Here is a 17573-nt window from a genome sequence, read left to right as displayed (position 1 = left end):
CAACTCATACACATTGCAGTCTTGTAAATCTTGTTTCTATAGGACACCAACTGCCCCCTTATCCCTTGAGTATTTCAGTATACAGTGTTCATGATTCATTATGGGTTTTAATAGCAGTGGCCTTGATAGCAGATTGGACAGAAAGAATTTATACACAAACGCTCTGAATATCTTCCTTTTTTGTTGGAACACTACTGGCCTTCTTGCATACTTCGGAGCATAAAAGTTACTGTTGGTTAAGGTTTCTATTGTCTTATATTGCAGAAATGTTGGTATAGGTTTTGGTATTCCTCTGTGTTCCTTGCCAGTATGAATACCAAGTTATGGATGAGGAAAAAAAAAAAAAAAAAAAGCTTTACCTACTGTCTAATGAAATAGAAAAATAACCTGATCATGCTAACAGAGGGCAAGGGAACGTCAAGATGGGTTGTCGGTCTCTGACTTTCCATGAAAGGAATTCTTGGACGTTTACGTTCTCTTTTTGTGAAAGGAAGAAAATAAATGCGTATCATATCAAGGTAAAATGCATTTATACCTGTAACTCAGAAAAATCACTAAATCAAACTAATCAATTGAAGGCATACTACCAAAACTAAGCAGTTGTGTTAGCTTTGTGGCTTAGACAAGGATACCTGTTTCATGCACCACATGAATAGATAGACAACAGATTACTTACAGCTCTGTCAGCTGCTTTATTGTAGGAGAAGGACTGCGTTTCATCAGTGCGGTGCTTTGTTGCTAAAGTAGACCAGTTAAAATAAAGCAGTAATCTGGTCTTAACAGTATTTTTGAGACTAAGACCTGCTCTTATTCTTCATGGGTTGCCACAGCTGTTTGTAACTTTAGCAACAGATGCTCAGAGGCAGTGTAAGAATATGCAAAAATAAATCTGAAGTAGCATCAGTGTAGCAAACAAACCTTTGAAGGGAAGGAACCATATCCACATCACCTGAAGCTGGGCACTTCCTAGCCCTGTAGCAAACAGTCTCTGGAGAGAAGCCCTTTTCTGCTGTCTTCATCTCCTGCCATGCTGGCCAGGTGTCAGGTATTTGGTTCCCCATTATAACTGACTACCAATTAGTTGCATTCCAGCTGAATGCCTCAGAAGCACACTGTTGAGAAAAAGAGTGAGGATCTTATGTAATTCCTAAGGGAGTTTGCTGTCAAAGAAGGAAGTATTTCTATTAATTTCAGCTCTGGGAAATAATATCCCCACCCACTTTTCTAAATTCCTCAAATTCTGGTGTATTTAAAGAGATAGTTGAACACAGAACACCTAACAAAGGTGTGCTCAGACTTTTAATTGTGGGAATGGGTCTTCATTTATGGTAACTGGAACAGCTGTTTACTCCAGCTGAGGATGTGGGTTGATAGTTCTGGCAGTGCTCCAAGTGCCCAACAGCATTGCTTAAATAATTTTATAAATTAACCTCAAGAGCTTTCCAGATTTTTTTTTCAAGTTCAAATTGGAAAAATGCTCTGAAACAATCACCTGTCTTTTCTATAATAAGTTTGTTTTTCCTCTCTGTTGTCCATAGAGAATGCTTGGATTGACCCTGCCGAGAAGTAGCCATGACCTAGAAAATCAGTCTAAAATCACACATACACATTAGCATCACACTCCAAACACATCTAGTGATTACCCCTCTTGTTTTAGGAGGCATTTGAACCAGTCAGGTGTATTTATCACAGTTGGGGCTCATCAATGCTGTATAGAAACTTGATCTATTTTACACTTGCATGGTCAAATTCTACTTTAAAAAGAGAAAGAAAAAAAGAAGGGTCAATATTGAACTGTTGTTGAATGCTTTTTCAAATTCGTACTTAAAATCATTATTATTGTATAACTTAAAAGTAAAGGATCTGATATAATACAATATCTATTTCCTGTATTCTTTGTTGGCAATTCTATAATTGAATGGGATATTTTTTCTTTCAGTTATGAAAACTGTAAAGCAGAAGGATTTTTCAAGGTGCTTCATAATTGATCTCCTTTCTATTTCATCCTGTAAAAAATAGGCATGGCATGTACCAAACTTGTCTTAGAAAATGGAAGGTACTCAGATGAGAATAATAACATTTCACTGAAATTGTCTGAAGCTGGGATTTTTGCATTTTGAATTGAGCCTTCAGTACACATTAGGCATCTTGCATTTGTAAGTTTCTTTGAAAAATCTCTCTCCAAGACGCACTGAATTTCTCCAAGTCAGAGTTGTTTTGAACTTTACCAAAAGCAGAATTCTCCTAAGGCTTTTTCAACTAAGCCTGATGTGGAAGAAGTCTCAAGAGAGTTTGTACATGTGGTAAGGCCTTATTCCTGTAATAAGTACAAGTGAATATGCCATTGACCTTTTGAGAAGTGAAAGGAGTTTTCCATAGGTTCCATGGGCAGCAGATTTGATATGAAATAAAACATTCAGCTGTTGTGCTTTAAATTCTCTGTAGCTTTCTAACATCCTGCTGTTATCAACCTGTTTAGATATGAACAGAACTTTGTAAATGTGTGAATAGTTTATATTGAATATGTTGAGGTTTAGGTATTAAAAAATTTTCAGAACAAGCATCAAACTCAGTTAATTAGATCATTAGTAATTTACAAAAGAAATTCCATTTTTATAGCTGTGCATACACTTAGATTTGTAAATACTTGTGAATTAAAAGTATATCTCGTATTTAGGTAAGACTATGTGACTGATTAATACAAGTGAGTGGCAACTGGCAATATTATCCAGTATGGGGTTCCCCCATACCAGTGGAATAGGTCCTGAGGGAGAGACCACAGTGTAGTATTTTCAGCGTAGTACAAATTGGCGCTGCAGTCCATGAGGAGGAAGAAGAAACTGCTGCAGTATGTACTCTGTGACATTTTGACTGTTGGCACTTGTTTGTGTATGTGCAAAAACATCCTGTCTAGTGATGAATACAGTTTTGCTTATAATATAATGCTTGAGCAAATACAGCAAAGATAAGTAATTTGAAAGTCTTTGATAACTTAGCTCTAACTCTGTGGTCTTGTTTAGCAAATGTTTTTTGTGGCTCCAAGAATATCACTGGGATGCCTCCAGCAGTACCACCAACATTAATATATGTCAAAATTTTGAAGGATTCAGAGATTGTAACAATATCTGGATAAACTACTAAGATGGATAAATAATGGAAGATAGTCAAGATAGCATGGTTCAACAAGTTACCACTCCTCAGGTGAAACACGGTAGCTGATTTATTTTCTTGGCTTTAGTTCACTGTGAATATTAAAGTCTTACTTAAACAACTTTCAACTCAAGCTAAATAGCCTGGACAATTTCAGTTTCTCAAGTATGTGGTGTAGACGGATAAGTTTGATTGTGTCTTGGGCTTAAGTAATCCTATTTTAGGGAAGGAGAATAATTTGCTGTAAATTTTCTTCTATTATTTCTATCAGTTAACTACAATGGAAAACGAAATGACTTAATTAAAAAGATGTGTATTACAAAAGTAATATATATATATTTATAAATAATGTACAGAATTAATATGTAAATAGATTGCATTATTTCATTCTTTGCCTTGGGATGGTTAAATGGTTAAGGAAGCTGGATAGAGCTTTTTTATTTGTCTTGTTCTTTCTAATCAAACTGTTGCAAAAAAGAATAAAAGAAATTGAAAACTTGACTACATACATTAGCTGCAATATTCTGCAGCATTTGTGTCGATATTGCTACTTTTCTGTAGTGTATACTTTTTTTTTCTTTCTTTTTTTTTTCTTTTTTACTCTAAGCGATGGATTTCATTTTTGGACCTTTTCACTTGTATTGAATTCACAGTGACCATGTTAAATCTTTGAATTTATGATCTTTTGATTTATTGAATAAGAGGACTGTATGTATTGATCATCATAATTACATTTAATAGTACAACAAGCTCATGTCAAAATTGGAAGTAGCATAGTTTAAAAACACAACTAAAGATAGCTACACCTAATTCTCATCAGTGTAAAAATAACATAAATTGGTATAAAATATCCTTGATTACTTTTATAATTTAGAGGGCAATTTTATAGCAGAAGTTTTCCTGTCCTAGGTGTAGTACAAGTGGCAAAGGCAATGAAAAGTCATTATTCCAAACTTCAACTGAGTGCATGGAGCCATGAGAAATAGCAGTCTACACTGATGTTTGTGCTATCTTGACTGTAGTTATTACCCATGCCAGCTAGAGAAAGAGTATTGTAGGCATTGCCTACCCATGCAGTAGTTACACTTCAGCTGCCATGTAAGTCTACCTTTAGAATAAATCCTGTCCTTGGTGTGTCCTTTTAACAGTAGTAAAAATTCGCATTAGAAGTGAAGTCCTTCCCCACCCCGCCTTTATCTGCTGTATTTCACTTAATGCAGAAAACTGCTTGAGGCTGAAATACAAATACATTCAAATATATTTCATTGGGACTGATCCTGCATATATTTTGAATAATTGAAACTAATTTGAGTGATTAAAGATAGATACCTAGCAAGCTGCAGGCTTGCATCTTGGGCTATCAGTGCTAGTGATAGGAAATTAGTATGAAGGAGTTAGTATGCACTTTTCCACCTCCCCAGTTCTAGGATTGGTTCAGTGGCCTTGGTGATTGCAGAAAAATGCAGTATAATTAAAGCTGTAGTGTTTATTTTCCTGTTCACTACTTTTCCATGCTCTTGTAGGACAGGTTTAAGGTGTTTAGCAATTGTTTTGATAGGGTAAAAGTAGTTTAGTAAAAGTAGCAGACCTGAAATTCTGGACAATAGTGCTTTTCTACACAGCAATCTCACTGTTATTAAGTTCCCCGACGCGTTTCAAGGATGATTCACAATTCATTGATACTGGTATTTAAGATGTGTTCATTCATGTACATACTTCAGACATTCCACAATGATCTTAATACAAACCTAAGTTCTCTTCAGGCAATCAGTGAATTCAGTATGCTTAAGGAACTTAGTAAACAGCAATAAACAAACAAACAAATAAATAAATAACCACCTGGTTACTTCCACAGCCTCTTATAAAATCTCCTCTTCAGTGCTTCAGTGGAAACTGAGTACTTGAAGCATAAAGGTAAAGGCTGTCAAATCAAGGTTTTGGCAAATTGGCAGCTATGACAACATACACCCTTATTAATTTCCTTTCCAAGTTATCTGCTCCATCCAACACTAGATCTTTGGAGTAGCATATTAAATGAATTCCCAACCTTGAAGAGTCTGAATTCTTCACAATACGTGCTGTGGTAAATGTCCATGTGCAAAACAAGTTATAGTGCACCATTAAAAAGTTTTTTATTTCAGTAATACCACTTTCAGCAATCCCCAAGGCTAGTTAACTATTATTAAACAATAAACTGGACACATCTAGAGGATGAGGTAGTCTACCAAAGACTTGAAACAATATCTGGAAGTGCCTTTCTCTTTTCGTCATTATTCAGAGATCAGTCTAGTTGCTGCTATCTCAGCTCAGTGTGTTGGAATTGGGTCCTGGCGTGCATTAAAAGGAGCATGGCCAGCAGGTCAAGAGAGGTGATCCTCCCTCTCTACTCTGCCCTGGTCAGGCCTCACCTGGAGTACTGTGTCCAGTTCTGGGCTCCCCAGTACAAAAAAGACAGGGATCTTCTGGAAAGGGTCCAGCAGAGGGCCACAAAGATGATACGGGGCCTGGAGCATCTTCCCTATGAAGAAAGGCTGAGAGACCTGGGTCTGTTCAGCCTTGAGAAAAGAAGACTGAGAGGGGATCTTATCAATGTGTATAAATACCTGAGGTGTGGGAGACAGAGGGATTTGGCCAACCTCTTTTCAGTGGTTTGTGGGGATAGGACAAGGGGCAATGGCCACAAGATAGAGCCCAGGAAGTTCCGCACCAGCATGAGAAAGAACTTCTTCACAGTGAGGGTGACAGAGCCCTGGAACAGGCTGCCCAGGGAGGTTGTGGAGTCTCCTTCTCTGGAGATATTCAAGGCCCATCTGGACACCTACCTGGGCAGCCTGCTCTAAGGAACCTGCTTTGGCAGGGGGGTTGGACCCGATGATCTCTTGAGGTCCCTTCCAACCCCTACGATTCTGTGATTCTAAGTTTTGGGTCATAGGCAGGAACAATATCTGGAGCTGTTGAATTTATAGTAGACTAAAGCTGTTGAATTACCTCATGGTCTCTATGGACTCAGCATGCATATGGGCCTTGCCTTGACAAAAATCTTGATTGATGGTAGCTTGATTATATACATTATAACAAAGGCAATACAAATAATTAAATAATGTAATATTTTGTGATTGTGAGCACTTAAAACTTGTATAGCTTCACGGTTCTAGGCTTAAATGATGGCACTAAAATGCTAGCTTTAGCAAGTAATATCTATTTCTTGCCATGTTTCAAAAATAAGTTTTGGGTAAAGTCATAGTAGTTCTGATTTGCAGTGCTAAATTCAATTTTATCTAGATTGCATCTACCTTTGTAGGATTTGCTTATCTCTATGCTTATTTGACATAATCAGATCTTCCCATAGTACAGACTGGTATACTCCCAGCTGAATTGTGAAAGTAGTATTGCTTTCTGACTGTTGATGATAAAGGACTATATTTGAACAAGACTTAAAATAAGCCACAGAATCTATTTAGATTAGGATTATACATGATACCTATCAATATATTCTTTTTGAAGTAGATAACTGTGATGCTCTTTTGGTGCATAATTAATGTCACCATAGATTATATTTGTACTCCTTCTGTACTGATAACAGCAACCAAAATACTATTTTGAACTCTATTTTATTTTACTTTTTTTCAGAAAGGGAGAAAAACTTTTCTCATGTTATCTCTGTATCCTTCCTTGGAAAACCAAAACACTTTACAATATCCAAATGTTACCTTACCAGATTCTGTTGAAAGAATAATTATCAGAGACAGAGAAGAAATAAGTTTTATTTTTTTCCACTGACTTTGTTCTGCAAAGTTTTCCTTCAAGAGACCTCAAAGAAAAAGAGCTGCTTAATAGTTTGATTGCCATTTCATGACACCCAGCCTCTTTCAGTCTCATATCTCACTGCTATCTGAGAAAAAGTAAGACATATCGTGCATCTGGAGCCTTAGGACAGATTTTCATCATGATAATCACAAAATGAAAGGGCAATCTAAAAAGCACTTATTTTAAATACAGGAAGATAGCTTTTGCTGAACTTAATACCATTTGCTAGTTTTTAAGGTCTGTAATTTCTACTCGTGTTACTTCATTCTAATTATTAACCTGCTTAGCTTTTGTTTCTCATGAAGATTGAAGTGGTCTGTTTGATGTGTGCAAAGAAGGGACTACAGAAAATGGTAAATTAATTGGAAGATGTCAGCTTTGGAGAATGTTTTTGACATGAGCGCTGTAAGGCTGTTAACAAACAGACTAACTCATTTGTCTCACCATGAGATGAAAATAAAAATCACAACATTTTGATAAAAACTTGACCAGGAAATGCCTGCAAGATTCTTTGAAGCCTTAGGTTCTTTTCTTCCCTGAGCTTTGGCACTGTGATATATGCAAACCACATTCCACATAACTGTGAAGTGAAATAGGTTCTATGAAGAACAGATGGACCAGGGCTAATGTGGCGATGTGCACTGGAGACGAGAACAGATTAATACCACAAGGGGAGACTGGAGGAAAATTGGAAAGATGGGGGTATTTGAACTAATTCATGAATCATTTCCAACTGATAGTTATGCCTTCAGGCACAGTGAATAATATCAAGGAAGCATATTTAAAATTTTATAAGTTTGTTTTAATGTAGATGAGAATTAAGAGCCATACTTCCAGATGATTAAAAGAAAAATATGTATTCCCCCTCCCAGAATGTACCTTTGTGATTTAAACCTCACTGATGAGCATAATTATGTGCACTGTGAAATGAATTGATGTTTTGAAAACCCATGGCAGATTTGTGGACTTGGCACACAGCTTTAGGGGATGGGTTTTTTTTGAAAGAAGTACTGTAGGGGCTGTGAGGACATATTCTGCAGCTTGTATCCAAGCTGCAAAGAGTCAGCTCTGTGGTGTCTGGAGGCATGTGCTGATTGCTAGATCTCATTTAGGTGTCCCTCTAAGCCTCTCCTGCCTTCATCTCCAAACAGCCTTCAGTCTTATGAGGTTCAGACTTCCCAAAACTGTGCCAGAACACATGTAGATTCCCACATTTTTTAAAGGAGATCTTTAAGCATACTTTACACAATGAGGCTTTCAAAAGACATTTTAACTGGCCAAGTTATGATACTCGCTGATGGACATTTTACTCTAGGGTAGACAGTCACATACAAACAAATAGGTCCACCTGAGAATTCAGGTAATTTTGACATTCTTAATACCATAGGGATCTGAAATAATTGGATACTCAAGATAAATGTCATTTCACAGTATCAGTAAAAATGTCAGAGTTTTGTTTATGTGTCTCAAAGCATGCCATATGTTACGACATCAAAATTTTTTAATTTTGCAAAACTGAAGAGTGTATGGATACGTCTGTTTACCATTGTTTGTAATGGACACAGTTAATAAAAGGAAAACTTATAGATAATTGTTTAGATGCTGCTCTACATTCTCCATATGACTTCTCAGAAGATTATTCTCAGGCTTTAGAAGAGGAAGCAAAGCACTTGACAGCAAGGGAAGATTTGGGGAAAAATCTAATGAAGAAGATGACTAGCTCAGTTTTGCTAGTTAGGAAATAATCTATGTCAGTTTTTCTTCATCAGTACAGAAAATCCTGCATCGTGCCTCTTGTATACAATTCTTTCATTCTAGCCAAGGCTCAATAAGTAGAGAAAAAGGTATAAAATGGCTCATTTGCCTCACACTTGATTCTCATTCTGCTTATTTCATTGTAGGTTGCAAATCTGGCCTGTTCAATCTCAAACAATGAAGAAGGTGTGAAGTTAGTGCGTATGGCAGCAACACAGATTGATAGTCTGTGCCCACAGGTAAGTAAGATTTGTGCTAAAAAGTACTCAAAAACTCTTTCAGCATTAAAAAGCATCAGGTAGCGGACACAGGAAAAACATCCCACTTGAAGATTACAGCTTTGTCTTTGTCACTAAACTGTTGCCTGCTTTGTACAAACTGGGAAAAATTTCATATCTTGAGACATAGGTGTTGAATGGGGTGTAATGCTGTATTTTTAAGTGTCTTTAATCTAAGTGTCTGTTCTCTACCTTGTGAAAATTGTTGCCACCCTTTGTAACACCTGATTTTGAATAACAGGTAATAAATGCTGCACTCACATTGGCCGCCAGACCCCAGAGCAAAGTAGCACAGGACAACATGGACGTCTTTAAAGATCAGTGGGAGAAACAAGTGCGAGTTCTCACCGAAGCCGTTGATGACATCACTTCAGTGGATGATTTTCTCTCTGTTTCAGGTACTGGGATCAAGGGAATCTTCTAAAAATTCATTGCTAAATTAAAGTAATGGGTCAGAGGAGAGAAAAGCTATAATTACTAAAGGATCATTATTGTATTATTCCATCCTTACTGGAATGCTGATCTTCTGCACCCAATGGGAGCAACCAAGCTATGCCAATTAGTCCCTGGTAGCAATGGTTGGCTTTTTGTCTCCCAGAAAACAGCATCCTATATGTGCCTCTATTTCTACAGAGAATTTTAGTTTCAGCTCCGGCACAAAGTAAAATTTTGGCCACCTTTTGAAAATGTATTACTGACTTGTGAAAAGCGGGACAGTATTTGTAAAAACTGTTAGAGTCCTCATGCAGTTGTATTCAAGAGGAGGAAAGATGAACTTTCCTTACTTTATTTTGTAGCCTTGCTCAGATAAGTTGTCTAAGCAGTGTGGCAGAAGTACCACACAATCCTGACCCCCTGAACTTCCATACCAAATCACCAGGCTCTGAACGTGGATAGGAAGAAAGGAAATAAGCAGATGCTGTGTATGAGGCTCATCTAGGCACACTGTCAGGACATGACCACTGTGAACATTTCCAGAGAGTTAGAAAGCATTTCTGGGTCCCACTGCTATTGGTGCAGCAATGCATCCAGGTGGAAAAGTAGCAGTAGAAATAGCAAATCTGTGCAGCTGTCTAAGCTCTCTTGGAAGGACTATAATGTGAAACAAACTCTTACAAAAACAAAGTATTTTAGTCCTTATGTAGAGAAAGGGTGGACAAGGGAGGGACATTGACTCTGATCTTGGAGGTCTTTTACAACCTTAGTGATTCTGTGATTCTTTGAGTCACTAACTTTTCTCCATCCTCCTTGTAAAGTGCTGCAACTTGTAGCAGAGTGTATAGTTATGGTAGAGTCATGTACACTGAATACTATAGTTAGAAGTGCTGCATGTCCTGGACTAAGTATCTGCTGCAGAAAAATAATTTTCCTATGTCAGTTTGAAAGAGTTTAGTTTATTTTTTGTGAATACGGTTGTGGAGTGCCAAGGTTAGTTTGCAGCAAGCTAACCTCACAGAAGAGCCAAAATTCAGGAGATATTTTAATTTTGTTGCACTCTATGTTGCTTTCCTTGACATTTCCTTAATTTCCAAATAAAAGTTAAATATCTTTGGACAAAAATATATATATATTTATGTACTTTTTCAGAGAATAAGATTCTTTTTCACTTTGCTCTTCATTTTGTTTGGTTGTATCCCACTATTATCAGTAACAAGGAAGTGATTTGGTTAAGTATGACTACACTCCACTGTTCAAGACCACTGCTAGAGTGTTTACTGTAAGCCATGACAAGAAAATGAACTCTCAGAATAAAAGGGTACTTCAGAATGGTAGGTTTTTATTTGAGGATACAAACACTTTTCAGCAGACCTAGTTCTGCAAGGAAAGGGCAGAGCAAGATGTAAACTGCAGACCCAGTCCACGCGCTGAAGAGATGAATAGCCATTTCCCGCTCTGAATAGCCATTTCATTATTTGTTTGGGGACTGTTATTCACTCCAAACACTTGTATTCATAAAATCAGAAGTTATTTAAATAGATGACATTTTTATTTTTTGTTTTTCTCAGGTCATATTTTCTCATAACACATATGTTGATGTAGCCTTGACTTGGAATAACTGGCTTTAGATCCAAACTTCCCAAGGCAGCTGGGAAATTAGTATATTTATTGAGTATATTTATTGTTTTTAGATTTCTTTCTAATACTGTCCACAGACATATGTTTGTATTAAAAATAAGAAAACATCTAATGCATCCAGAAAGCCTGTCACTGCTAGCTCCAAGCTTGGAAGCCTTAGATTACGCAGGGTAGTTTTATTTTCAGTTGTTAAACCAGTGAAGCATCAAAAACGGCCTGGTGTCTGATTAAATGTATCTCATGAAATGACACTTCCTCCCCTTCATATTGAGTGTCACAGTTGATGGCATGTTTTATTAATACAGTGGCTATCAAAAGAAGGATGGGAAGGATGACCATAATTTTAATAAATTACTTTGTATTCCAAGCACAGTGCCTGTTCATGTTCAGAAAGTGCTTCTTGTGGGACAAAATTTGGCCATGACACTGTAAAGCAAATGGCAATGGTTAGGAGGAAGTAGCAAAGAAATATTTCAAGAAAACATTTCTTTTTTTTAAATGTTGATGGAGAGTTTTGCCTTTCAAATTACTCTGATTGGCAGCGCAGAAGACTTCCAGTTTTCATTCAGAGTTGTTACAGTTTAAAATTCAACATTAGGTAAAACATTTCTGGAACCCTCAAATGGTCCAAAATTGGGATTTTTAACAGTGGAGCTTAGTGTGTCACTCTATTTTTGTGGCAAAGGATAATTAAAAAAAAAAAAATAGTAGTTGATGAACTGATTGATTTTATTTTAAAAGAACAGCATTTAATTTTCAGTTTCCTGGTGGCTGTGGCAGAAAAGTATGGTGCTGTTTAGAGTTGCTGAGTTTCTCGGAGTGAGTTAGCTCAAACAAGAAATTCAGTCATGGTTTTATTATTGAAATCATTTTTAACTGTACTGGCTGGAGGGAAACTATGTCTGAGCTAGTCAGAATCAGCTTCATCCTTTCATGTTATCTGTGAGAATATCACACAAACTACAATGCTGCAGCATGTGAGAGTAGATGGCCCGATTCTGAGCCAAGAAAAACCAGTGCAGCTCCCAAGATTTCCATAAGCCCACTTGATATTCCATCATCTGAGCAGACTCACTGTAGTCAACTGTTATTTCAGAATATGCACAGTCACATATGATTATACTATGTGTCATGAGATATCCACACTTTAATCTCAGTGCAGATGGCATGGATCAGCAGAGATGAACTGCTCGTGCACAGACTCGCTGCTATTTGCTGGGAGGCTATCGCAAGAGCAAAAGGCTATTTGCTGTTGCCTTTTCAAAACGGTTCATTTTGTTTTCTAACTTATTTAGGCACAAACGAAGCATACATATTAAATGTTTATAGAAATGGGTAAATTCATCTTCAGAAAATTGCACAACTGTTTATTAGAGTATCTGCATAATATCTGATCGTGTTCATTTTTGCACTGATTTTTATTACGTTGTCATTATCATAGATGTGATGTTTGAAATTAATATGACAACTTTTCAAATAATTATAGGTTGGTACTCTCAGCATAGGTAAAGGGACATAGCCCACTACCTTTTAAAGACAGATGTTGCATAAGATAAATATCAATTTTTTAATGTATTGCTGTTTGTCATTTACCCAAATCAGTAAGCTTTGCTATGGCAGAGAATGAAATGAAATGAGGCTTATATTTGTTTTATCTTTTTTCCTACTTTCCAGAAAATCATATTCTAGAGGATGTGAATAAGTGTGTGATTGCTCTGCAAGAGGGGGATGTTGATACCCTAGACAGAACTGCTGGGGCCATCCGGGGCCGTGCAGCCAGAGTTATTCACATCATTAATGCAGAGATGGAAAACTATGAAACAGGAGTTTATACTGAGAAGGTACTGGAAGCTACCAAACTGCTTTCTGAAACTGGTAAGTATATTTGAAATATTGTTCAATATTAAGTCACTTAAAACCTTCAGTTAATTTTCTGAAATCTGTAACTCAGAGGGGAATCTGTGCTTGAAAATGAGATCTAAACAAACAAATTAATGACAATGAGTGCTTTTGTTATTCTCTACTCCGTGCTACTGCGGCAGTCGTATTGACAAGAGCTGTATAAGAGAAGAGATTCAGTGACCCATCAAAGATAGTCTACTTTATCAAAGTTGCAGTGTATTTCAGTAGATAATACACAGCCTTTTCTTCAATAACTGAGTCTGCTGATTATGTTTTGTGTGTCTAGAAAATCATTACAAACATTACTCTGTGGTCTGCGCAGGTGAATGTACTTGCTGGTGACTGAAGTGTTTCTAAACAAAACAATTTTTCATTGAAAATACATTTGAGCAAGTGAAAATATATTATCTGATTGAAAAAAAAAATAAAAGTCTGCTAGATTACATGGATAGATAGATTGGGGGAAAAAAAAGATTGTTTGTAACCTCTTTTTGCCTTCACAAACCAGAGATTGGATTCATCTAAGTGATTACATCTAGTTTGATTACATCTATGCTGGTCATTTTAGACTCCTTTATACTCAATATTATCTGTTGCTATGTGCAGCTGAATTGTTCAGTGCAGGCAGTACTATCAAGAGCTCCCATCTGAAAGCAAAGGACTACATTTGTTTAGATGAATCATACTTTGGATTTCATTGACTTTATGGACTAGATCTCCACTCATGGTACAAGGGACCAACTATTATAAAGATGCAAGTAGTGTAGATACCTGAAAATGGCTGAACAGATCTTCCCCTGTCTGGCTGCCCTAGGCTTTAAAATACTCAAGATTGTTTTAGAAGGACCAAGTGAGAATGCACCAGTTCAAGACATGGCAAATGTAATGTCGGACAAAACAAACACCTCCCTGTGAGATAAAAAAGCAAAAACTATTGTAGCACCGCCTGCCTCTGGGTTAGCTTTTAGAACAGAAGTCAGCAAAATGAGATAAAAGAATTATTTAATATTGGTTGTTGTATTATTGTTGTCCCCACCTAATTGTCTTTTAGCTCAAGGACTAATCCCAAGCCCTATTTCTACAGGCAAATTGCAACAAGAATCATGTATTCTTTCTTTTTCTGGCTTCTCTTTGTGATTTACTGTACTTTACATCTGAAACATGGATTCCTACAATTGTGCCTGTGACCAGAAAGCTTTGCCTTGAACACACACACTGTAGGTTCACACCAGCGATTCAACACTTCTAGAAATTAACTTTCATAGACTCTGCTGTGAGCTGCACAGACACATTTCTGGGAGGAGTCTGGAAATCAGAACTGTAATCTCCAGCCTATGGTACATGCTCCATTTATCTTTACATGGCTATTTCCTATGCAACAATCATGTTCACATCACTTCTGGCTGAACTTAGAGGGTCAATTTTTTTTCTGTACAGATAGAAGATAATGCAATAAAGCTTGCCTCTTTTCTTCCGCAAAGTTTAATGATGCTATTTAAGAGTCTCAGAGTTTTTTCATGTGGAAGAAGCGAAAGAGGATCAGAAAACGGTTGTCATTAGTCCCCCTATTTTTTTATGTAATCAATGAGAGATCAATGAAATGAGTACTGGAAATTTAACTTAGCTGTGAAAGTTTATGAACTGGTATTATGAGGTAACTGAAAGAAAGTAGTCTGTTCGGTTTGTTACAGTAAAATATTTTGTTGCACTTTGTGGTAACCTCTCCTTTTGATAGGAAGAATTCTTCAAAATCTCGCTTTTAACAATAACATTTATTTATAAAGTCAAAAAAATACATCTTTTCAGACTTTTATTCAGCTAATATTTCTGACCTAATGTTATGGAAAAACTTTTACTATTATTTTTTCAAAGGAGTAGCTGTCAGTTACAACATAAGTAAGTAAACCAACAATAGGCACAGGGAATGCTTACATTCTGTATTTAACGTTGTTTGATATAATTTGATTTATAACTAAGTTTTAGAAGCTCTGAACTAAGTGCATCTTGACAACATCCATTTGTTAATGCTGGACTCAATGTGTAAAACTAAGTAACTGTTCCTCAAAGTCAAAGTTATTACTTATTTTGTACTTAGTAAAATGTAAGTAAACTTGTGAGTAATAAACCAAAAAGAGAAAAAGCCAAGCTACACTACACGATACACTACTATTTCTATCTGAAGCTTTTTAGACCTTTTACAAAGGGACTAATTATTGTTTCTCTGTGATTGATAATTAAAAAAGGTAAACTTTATTAACTCATTTTGTGACCCTAGGATAAAGTGCTGAAAATGGTATTTAGACCATCCTATGCCATTCTCTGTCTCTCCCATTTATATTCCTGTCCTCTCCCCCCAAACTGGTTTCAGTCTACACATGCATCTGTACAGCTATGTATATGAGTATCTATGAATGTATACTTATATATTTATTCTAGTCATTAGCTTGAGATCCAGTGCAGATTTTATCAAACAGTCACAAATGATGAATGATTTATTTAGTCATGCTCCACCTACCAAAATCTCAGTAAGAAACCCAATTATAAACATCTTATCCTTTTTTTTCCCTCTTTATTTTTAATTGAACATTTATTTATTTTTAAATGAAGTGCTTTGGAAAGCTGGAGAAAATTTAGTTGAATGACAATGGAAGGTAAATAAGAAGAACATATTTCTTTTATAATTATTATTTACTTTTAACTATCAGTTCAGGAAAGAAACACTTCTCTTAACTTGTAAACCTCCCTTTCAAGGGGTTTCATAGTTAAGTGAGTAGTGGGTTTGATCCACAGATAGTAAAGAAATACAGACACACTTTTTTTGAAAGAGAAACATGTTGCTAATGTTTTTTTGGGGAAGAAAGTTCATCTTTATGTAAGTGATGTTAATAGGTTTTGAGAAAACGCAACCATGCAAATCTTCGTTTAATAACTGGTTTCACCTTGAAGTTTTATTTGTCTGTTGTTTTAATTTACAACCTACACCTCCTTTAAAATATACTGCTGTTTTTTCCAGTGTTTCAGTGCTTTCTTGGCTGTGCTTGACTAACCCACTGACTTTATAGCCAGCTACTTGTTAGAGGCTAGATTATTGTCTCTGAGAGTAGTATTACATAGTGAGGTATTGGTTAATGTCTTTTTTAAATTGGGTACTTTCATTTTCCTTTAAAAACAAAATAAAAGCTTGACTCTCATTTGCTGACATTCTTATAAGTCCAAGATGAAAACTGTAAAACCATTGAGTCAACAGGGCTTGCTTGGAACAAAGACAAAACACAGATTTCAGTGGATGTTAATTGTCTGCAGGAGTAAACCAAAGCTTCAGGGTTTCATTTTTGTTTGTTTGTTTTTGTTTTGTTTGGGGCACAGTGAAGTTTTCCTAATATCTTTAGCTTGGTTTCCTAAAGAGCAAGGGCCAGTGGTTTCCTCGAGCAGCTCCAGCTCTGGGCATCACTGTGGGGACGGGGATGGGCTGGGGCCAGGCTGTGATGTCAGCCTACAGCTGGAGGTCAGGATTTTCCCAGTGAGGGAAACCAGGGCCAGACACAGCCCAAGGATTGGCAGGCAGGGATGTGCTGATGGCTCCTGTTGAATTTTTCCTTGCTATTTACCATCAGCATTTATTTAGCATTTGTAGATAAATGTGAAGTTAAAGAATTCAGGAAAATACATAAAATATAGTTCTGCTACATATGGTCGAAGAAAGTATGAAGGAGAGAAGGGTGGAAAGGAAAAGGAAGGAGAAAGGGAAGGTGAAAGAAAGGAAAGAGGCAAAAAGCAGCACAAGGGAGTAAAAGAAGACAAAACATGATTTCTGTTTAAATATTAAGATCTTTCATACTGCTGAGCACCCTGTCCCAGCAGTGACCAAAGCCTAGCAAAAGTATTCCATTGCCTTTAATACAGAGGAGATCAAGGTCTACTTAGCAATTGCTTGACAGGATGTAACAACTGAAGGGAAGAAGCATGAGTTTCCAAACAAGTGGAGCCAGAACTGTCTGGAAAGGGCTGTGGAAAACTTTCCAATACCTTTTTTTTTTTTTTTTCTTTTCAGTTTTCATTGGGATGTCTGGAAAGCACGTGGGAAGATGCAGTATTTGGGTTATGCAGTATTTAGTATTTGGGTTAAAAGCTCCTGTGAATGACAGTGGAAATTTTGAAATCATCTACCATCTGATTCAGGCCAGAAATGTGATTTTCATCTTTTAGCATGTTTTAGAAATATCCTAGTAACCTGCTAACTGTCAGGTCTTTTTTAAGTAGGTCACTCTCCAACTTCTATTTTAACTCAAATTCTTTATTTTGTCTTTATCAGAATGGACTGAAGTTTAAAATCAGCTCTCCTGGCAATTCAGCAATAAGCTTGTGAGAGTTTTATCAGTGTGAGTAGGACAAACTTTAAAGATATTTATCACTAGGCAAAAGCAGCTCAATGATGTTATCAAAGCTAATACTAAAACGTGGTAAAGGTGGATTTTTCAGCAGTGATATGAAATCAAACAAAATGTAGAAGCAAGAAGATGAATTTAAGCATAGCTCTAATCCAAAAAAAAAAAAAAAAGCCGATTGACTCTGAGAGAGAGCTAAAAATTCTAAAATGGAGACTAT

At 36.5% G+C, this 17573-nt stretch overlaps 1 protein-coding gene across 4 annotated transcripts in view; it reads left to right on the top strand.

The window, feature by feature from the left end:
* CTNNA2 (catenin alpha 2) overlaps positions 1 to 17573 on the top strand; it is a 478287-nt gene that overhangs the window by 402974 nt on the left and 57740 nt on the right. For all 4 annotated transcript variants that reach the window (XM_040555118.1, XM_040555119.1, XM_040555120.1 and 1 more), the window contains exons 10-12: positions 8859 to 8951; positions 9232 to 9388; positions 12741 to 12941. In XM_040555118.1, the coding sequence (XP_040411052.1) occupies positions 8859 to 8951; positions 9232 to 9388; positions 12741 to 12941 (451 nt within the window). The remainder of the gene's footprint in view (positions 1 to 8858; positions 8952 to 9231; positions 9389 to 12740; positions 12942 to 17573) is intronic.

Source organism: Cygnus olor, chromosome 4, assembly GCF_009769625.2.
Source record: "Cygnus olor isolate bCygOlo1 chromosome 4, bCygOlo1.pri.v2, whole genome shotgun sequence".
Lineage (NCBI taxonomy): Eukaryota > Metazoa > Chordata > Aves > Anseriformes > Anatidae > Cygnus > Cygnus olor.
This window is presented reverse-complemented; position numbering and strand designations above follow the sequence as displayed.